We start from the raw sequence: 8061 nt of genomic DNA on the forward strand, positions 1-8061 counted from the left end.
GCCAGTAACAAGCGGGGTCCCCCAGGGCTCTGTCCTGGGGCAGATCCTGTTTAATCTTTTCATTAACAACATGAAAGAAGGGGTGAACAGTCTGCTGATCAAATTCGCAGATGACACTAAAACTGGAGCAGTGGCCACAACTGAGGAGCAGGTACTCCAGATCCAAAAGGATCTGGACAGACTATGGAAGTGGGCAGGAGACAACAGGATGAGGTTCAATGTGGATAAGTGCAAGGACCTGCACTTGGGGCATAGGAATAGGTGTCATAAGTACAGGTTAGATGACATGTGTCTGGAGAGCAGCACTTGTGAAAGGGACCTCGGGGTACTGGTTGACTGCAGGCTAAACATGAGTCAGCAGTGTGATGCGGTGGTCAAGAGGGCAACTGCCACCCTTGGTTGCATAGCCAGAAGTGTGGCTTCTAGATCAAGAGAGGTATTACTACCAATCTACACGACTCTGCTGCACCCGCAACTGGAGTACTGTGTTCAGTTTTGGGCCCCTCATTACAGAAAGGATATAGCCAGGTTGGAGTCAGTGCAGCGTAGGGCCACAAGGTTGGTGGCCGGTTTGCAGGGGATGCCATATGAGGCGAGACTGAGGGAACTGGGTCTCTTCAGCCTGGAGAAGAGGAGACTTAGAGAGGATATGTTGGCGACATGCAGTTATGTGAGGGGATGTCACATGGAGATGGGTAGAGACCTGTTCTCCCCTGCAGAGGAACGCAGAACGCACTCCAACGGAGCAAAGCTCAGGGAGCCAAGTTTCCATTTGGATGCCAGGAAGCACTTCCTGACAGTCAGGACCCCGAGGGTGTGGAATGGGCTTCCCTGGGAGGTGGCTGAGGCCCCATCAGTGCAGGTGTTCAAGGATAGGCTGGATGTCCACACGGTGGGCATGTCATGACCGGTGCCGACTGGTGCCGGAGGTCAGACTAGATGGCCCGGAAGACCCCTTCTGACTCGCTCTGTTTCTATGTTTCTATGTAATGGCTGATCACTGATGACAAGCATGACTTCAAACCCCGGAGAAACACTGTGTTTGTGTGAGAAAGAGGATCTGTAATTTTGATTTTGTGAATACAAGAATTCTGAATTCCTATTCTTCAGGTCAAAATTAGTCATTTCAGTATTTTATCATGTTACATGTATATTCAAAATGTGGTGGCTTGGCTTTTATTTAAACTTCATTTGAAATGTCAAAATAAATTACATTCACTACATAGAACAAGAAGAAACATATGTGGCAAAAGCATATATTTCAATATTCTTTAAAGGAAATAATGCCTGAAATTCATTTCATTACTTGAAAAAAGACAATTGCACTTTCAATTTCCATGCATGTGCAAGAAGTGATTTGATACTGTTATTTCCAAACTGTGTTCAAACAAAATGTTCAGGAACAACAAATCCATGGAAAATCTGGCAGCATGATTATTGTATACATTGATATTATGATCAAAGCTAAAGTACAGCTGCAATAGCTATGGTAAATATGGAAGTTACCGCTATAGAAAATGTGACTCATGAGTTTTCTACTTGTGTAAAAATGAAAACCTATGGGGGACCTGATTTGCTTTTCTCATGATATCAGACTACTGAAACATCTGCAAAATAAACATTCTGTGGAGATAGCTCTAGTTTGGGATGTGCAGATTTTGTTACATCTGTTCCAACTGAATTTCATGGATGGACAGAGTCAGGTTTTTTTATTTTTTTATTTTTTTTTTTTGCATTTCCCAAATTTGTTTTTGTTCACACTTTAGTGTATGAGGAAATATTTAGATGACTAAATTTGCATAAAGTTCTAGAAAGTAATTAATCAATCTGCATGTCTACAGATTTCACATGACTCAGGAAAAGCTGGGTTGTTGCAGAATCCTTGGGTCAGATTCATAGCAACTGGAACTCATTTGCATCCATTGTGGATTCCTCTGACATCTCCAATTCTATATAAATTATGTTTTATTTATCTTGGAGGAAAAATTGAGAATTGGTTTTCCTTCAACAACAATTTCAGTCATGGGCATGATCCACCTTTGCATGAAGCAACTGCCCATGTGCAGAAAGATCACTGAAAGTTGCTTGCATATACCATTATATGCAAGGAGCTTAAATCAGGAAGATCATAATTCTTTCCTCCTTAGGGTCAGACACTGGGCCCTAAGGCAACACACAACCTAATCAGACACATCATCATTTTCTCACATTCTTGTGTCTAACACAGCTAACACAACCACCTTACCCCCTTGGCCTGTTCAGTGTTGCAATCTGTTCAATCTAGAGGGTTCAAGAGGATGAACTGCTAATGCTGACATCTCAGATCACAGTATATCCAGTGACTGTGTAGACAGGTAGCAAAAGTAAGGTGAATTTTCTGACGGATTAATGTAGAATTACAATAATATGATAACCACCTAATTTTTACCACTTGATGTCACAATTATAGCAAGTGTGGCAAACAACCAATGCCAATATTGGTTGTTTGCCAAGTGCTATATGAACAAACTCAGAGGCCATGGAGGCATGTTGGATAAGCTTGAACTCAGGAGGAATGACCTAATTACCTGCACTACCCCATGTGAGTTAAGTAAGGAATGAATGATGAATGATCAAAGCATTGTTGAAAAAAGGCAATAATCATAACCTGAAGAGATTTCCCTTAGAGAGATTAGGCAAAGAGGCCCTACAAGAGACGTCTACTATTGCACAGTAAGTCAACAGGGAGTGAACAAAAGAATGCTGGACACCCCTTCAATAACAGTCAGCAAACACAAAGAGCGTGCTTTTTTTACCCATAGAAAACAGGTAGCAGAAAGTGATAAATAACTAAGGTGATCAGGAGCAATCATAAACCCATCAAGTAATTTGCATAGGCCTGAAAATGCTATCTTCTCATTCTCATAGAAGCAAGTTTAGGAGAAAAGGTATAAGAACCAGGGACTTAGAGAATAGGAGTAGATAAGCTCATAACACACACCTGGCAACCAGTTTGTAATCCAGACTTTTATCCTTTTTGCCTCACAAGGGACTGCTGTTGAGAATTTACAGTGTAAGATAACTGACAGTCAACTAGCAGCCTTAGTCTTCTCTTCTTTCTCCTAGCTTCTATCCATAAGGCTTTAGACTGAAGATGTTTTACTGCTTGGAAATATAGATTTGGGGGGGGGGGGGTGCTGTGAGAATATTTGCTGCCCAGAAATAGGATCAAGAGTTTGTACCTACTACATAATCCCCATTGAATAAACTTTGTTTTTGTTTCTAAGTGTGCATGCATGTTAATATAAAGCTAGGCTGTGTTCCCATCAGTAGCACATGTTAGACCCCACCAAAATTCCTAAACCCCTTAAGGTATCTCAAATGCTCCCTGTTGAAGTGTATTATTCCCTGAGATTGCCAGGCAAAACACAGTAACATTCTGGTTTGACAAATGAAGATCATACAACAAAGATCTGGAGTCATTCAGGCCTGATCGACCCATTTATTTTTCTGCATATGATACACACTCAGATGCTTGAACAAGAAGATCCATATGGACTGGCTGATCATATGAGACTGGCTGCTGCCATGTCTGTGGTCACATACACCCTCTTTCAAGCCAAAGACATTACAGAGATAGCAAGTGCTCTGTTCAGAACTTTGGTTCTCTATAAGGTCAAGCATCAGAATAGCACACTAATGCGTGAAAACAGCGTAACTCTACACTGAAATTTGAAATGCATTCACCAAGGCTGGGATCATAATACATATTTACCTGGAAGTTCTAGGGAGCTTGATGTGGTTTTCCTCTGAGTACAAATGTGTACAATTGCACTGGATAGAATGTAATCCAAATAACCATGGACAGAAGTAGACCTCCAAACTATTTTCAATCTACAGCTGCAAATATTTATTTTAAAATACCATTCGATGATTTTTGGTAGTATAAATACTGCAGTTTCTTACCTTTAATGTTTGTAATCTGGTGCATTTTCTGTTTGTGGACTGAATGCAAGAAATTGACAAAAATGCTATTTATGCACTAAGAGCAAGTGAAGGAAGACTTCAGTGTATTTTAAAAAGTGTAACCATGGAAGCTTCCAGGGAATTCCTATGGGGAAAAATTGAAGCGATTCTGTCATTTCTTCCCTAAGGATGCAATTCTAGGCATGTTTAGACAGGAAAAGCTTTACAATTCCCAAAACACCCAAGCCAGGATAACTGGCTGGAGGGATACTGGGAGTTTTAGTACTTCAAATATGCATAAGTTAGTGCCCTAACAGGTTTCCCTAGTAAAGAAAACAAAAAATAAAAAGTACACACAGCAATGGAAACCAGCAGAGGGCTCAACATTGTTTGGATCCCTTGCAAAGTTCTAGAAAGGAGACAGTGAGTTACACAACACATCCCACTTCTGGAAGTACCTTTAAAAAATTGCATGAAAAGCTCAACTTTGCTTAACTGGAAACAGTTGAAGAAATGAAGATATTCCAGTGGGGTCTATATCAAAGCCCATACACAACTGTATCCACAGTTTTAACATGGCTGAGGAACGAAGTGTGTACAGAGGGACTTCAGAATAGACTTTTTGTTTCAGAGAAACTAAATAATGCTTTACATGACATGAAGATAAATACAACAGTCCATCCAACTGTAATTTCCAGTTTACAGGGTGCATTTGAGAGAGAAAATCTGTAGAGGAATTTTCGTTATTCTATTTTAACTGGAAAGTCCCAGTGTGATTAAATATGAACAAAGCCATGCAGTGAGTGTGCCATCTCTCCCCATTATTTATGGAGTGTAGCAATGTAGAGCTGGTTTTGTATTTGTAGAAATCATTTCTTTATGCAGCTTTTGAAATCTGCAGTTAGCTGCATTAATTATGCAAGCATTTAGGTGCACTTGTTCAGTGCTTCTTTCCAAATTCAGTTCTTTCCAAATTCTTCTGTGTGGCAACACTGCCCTCTCGTGGCTTAACTCATTTTGGGAGTTTCCTTTGTTTTGACATAACTGATCCTCTGATTACTGGAAGTAAATGACATGCGATAGATCAAAGGCTGGCTTGTAGGTGCACTGTGAAACATTCATTATAACAACCCTGTCAAACTCAGAGCACAGGTGTGTCAATCAATATGTGGAAAAAGGCAGAGACTCAACACTCTGGCCAGGAACAGGAATTGGCAGATCTATTCATGTGCAGAAGACAATATAGTCCTTCTTTCTTTCATGAAGAAACTTCTTCCACTGTGATGATGGCTCTGACCCCAACTACCACACCAGTGTCTGTGTGATGCATGTGAATAGATTATTCGGTTTTCGTTACAAGTACGTTACAATTCTACAAGGTAGCATTGATATTAGCTTTCCCAAAATACTCTCCCAAAATATCAGTGTTTCCAAGCACATGCACATCACTTAAATCTTTTTAAAAAGTCATCCCAAACGGAACTATTTTTTTGCAACAACTAATGCCACCCACCCACAAACACACACACTCAAATGGAAACAAATCCACCAGACATTTTATTGGAATTATGACAAAAGGCTTAATTTTAATTCATTTAATGTTTTATGCATTTATTTTAAAAGTAAATATAATCCAAACAATATGAAATAAATTCACAAACACAAAAGAAACATTGCTTGTGACTCAAACATAATAATATTCATAACTCATCTATTTTCTTTTTGAGCAAGATTGTGAGAAAATGCATGGTCAAAAGGTGACGTTCCAAGATGAAAGGGTAGAACCTGAATTTCAGAATGCTTAACATTTAATACAACCAACAGTTGTGCTGTAGTCAATACTTCACAGAGATGAACCTTCAGAATTACTGCAGTAGTTTTACTGTATATAATATTATCTGTCAGTTTTGGTTCCTGTGCAACAACGCTGGAACACTTGTTTACAGCAACAAGTACATTTGTTTATCAGCTTAAATTTGCAGAAATCAACTCAACATACTAGTTAATAAAGTAGAATAAATGTTTTTATGACTATTAACTTTTTATAATAATCAAGTCAAAAAGTTTTAATTCACAAATAAGCAATGCACAAATCCAACTTACCAGCAAAACCATGTATTCTATAGATTGCATCCAATAAGATACTTATAATATTGTACTGTGGATATCACAGAACATGACAGTTCAATCAGGAGCAATTTAACAGTTTTCATCTATGAATAACAGGTTGTGAGAACATATAAATGAAACCTTATTGTATTTTGCATTAGGAATTGTCATTGTGTAATGATATAACCACAGTAGTAAATTGTGCAGGAATTTTCTCCCTAAGGAATGCTTTTGATTGGGCCCTTACTGATCAGGTATCCTTAAAAACAGCAGTTTTTACAGCATATCTTAAACTCTATTTTATTGCATTGGTAGTTTTGTTGAGTATTAAAATTATAAAGCTAGCAGAAATTAAGATATTTCATCATGCAAAAAGAAAAGTCACCAATTCAAAAAAAGTAATTAAATAATCAAAGAAAATTGGCAGATGAAACAATAGAGTCAAGCAATGTTAGACCATGAAGCTTGTAAATTTACTATTAATTTCTAAAGTAAGAGTATCCATAGCAAATATAGGAACCATACAACTTACCTTATCTAAGTAAGGTACAGAATCCACTTAAAGTGCATCTGCTGGACAAATCCTTTAAAATTCTACTGTTATAGCTATGCAAATAAGCCACACAAGCTATTTTTACATGTTCTACTCTATAAAATAGTAAATATAGTACTTGAAACCTAAAATACAATCTATCTATCTGTCTGTCTGTGAATGACATATGTGTTCTGTACCATGAACTAAAATGGAAGCTGTTTTTAAATAATTGCTGAAAAACTGAGAAAAATTGATGTTCATAAACTGGTATTACAGAAAATAGGGTTGTAGCATATGTTTAAGAAAAATGTTACGGTTAACAAAATGTTTTCATAAGGCTCTGAGAGAAAGCAGTCACTTTTCTCAACTTCTTTTGGCAAAAGAGAAGAATTTGTATCAGGGCCACATGAGATTTATGAACAGGGATGTTTATATTTCATTAAAGTCAGCTAATTCAGTGTCTATGTAAAGTTATTGCACTCTTGCATTCCTTGGAATACATCATAGCAACACGGTAACAATGATTGAAACATAGCAATGGTAAAATAAAAGGTTCAAATTCAAGATGAGATGAGAAATACCTGCATGTTCAAAAATACCTTCAATGCAGGAAGTCCCCATTGATATCTGAAAAAGGTTCAATAATTCACACATAGAAAATTCTACTAACCCTCACCAATATAAATTTCTCAGGGACCAAAAAGATTTTATCCTGCAAATCAGTGCTTATACTGCTTTGGAATATATTTCTATCAGAGTTAAAAGAGCATTCTCCCAAAGATAACAAAAATGGATTTAAAATAGGTGTCTACTGCTGAGTGCAAGTCCTTGTAGCAAAGTTAAGACAAGTTATGTTTCATTTCCTCACTGCGCTTGATTCTTGCTGAAAGCCTACTGGTATTTATTCCATGTATTTCTTAGTAAATGCTACATTTCTGTTTAAAAAGTTATTTTTCTCTGTAGTATGTCAAGTAGGCTTTTAGAGATTCAGGGAGTGGTAGACTCATAACTTTTTCCCGCAATAGATTTGGTGGGGGTTCTTCTGGTTTCAAGGCTTCACTGTGATCTTTATCATCTTCTTCTCTGTTGTCTTCTTCCATCTTTTCATCTTCTTCACTATCTAGAGGCTGAGGAATGAGCTGATTGCCTACAAACACATAAGTATTAATCCTGCGCCTACGACACCTTCTGCGTTTACGTTTTGGTGGGAGTTTCTGAGTAATACCTTTGGCTTTCATATCTTCATTTATATAGTTTCTAAGAGTGCGCCTAATGTAGATCCGAGCCAAGTCCTGTAGATTCCTAACAGCACAAGGTGCTAAAAAGAAAAAAATGAAGAAAAGAAAGAAAGGACATTAGGATTACAGTATAGGTAAAAAATGAATTGAAGTGAACTGTAGTATAAAATAGATGTGAAAAGTCAAGATTCATTGCAAATTTTGATCTAAACTTAGTGGGTTCCTTCCTAATTT

The 8061-nt window shown here is 37.8% G+C and overlaps 1 protein-coding gene across 1 annotated transcript; it reads right to left on the reverse strand.

Moving 5' to 3' along the window:
- Positions 1 to 5531: 5531 nt before the first annotated feature.
- LOC123020524 (protein-L-isoaspartate O-methyltransferase domain-containing protein 1-like) lies at positions 5532 to 7938 on the reverse strand (the record flags this gene model as incomplete). Its single annotated transcript, XM_044424352.1, has 1 exon — positions 5532 to 7938. A coding segment is annotated over one exon (402 nt), but the record flags the coding sequence as incomplete, so codon positions are not given.
- Positions 7939 to 8061: the final 123 nt, after the last annotated feature.

Source organism: Varanus komodoensis, unplaced genomic scaffold (assembly GCF_004798865.1).
Source record: "Varanus komodoensis strain SLA01 unplaced genomic scaffold, ASM479886v1 scaffold14_1, whole genome shotgun sequence".
In the NCBI taxonomy this organism is placed as follows: Eukaryota; Metazoa; Chordata; class Lepidosauria; order Squamata; family Varanidae; genus Varanus; species Varanus komodoensis.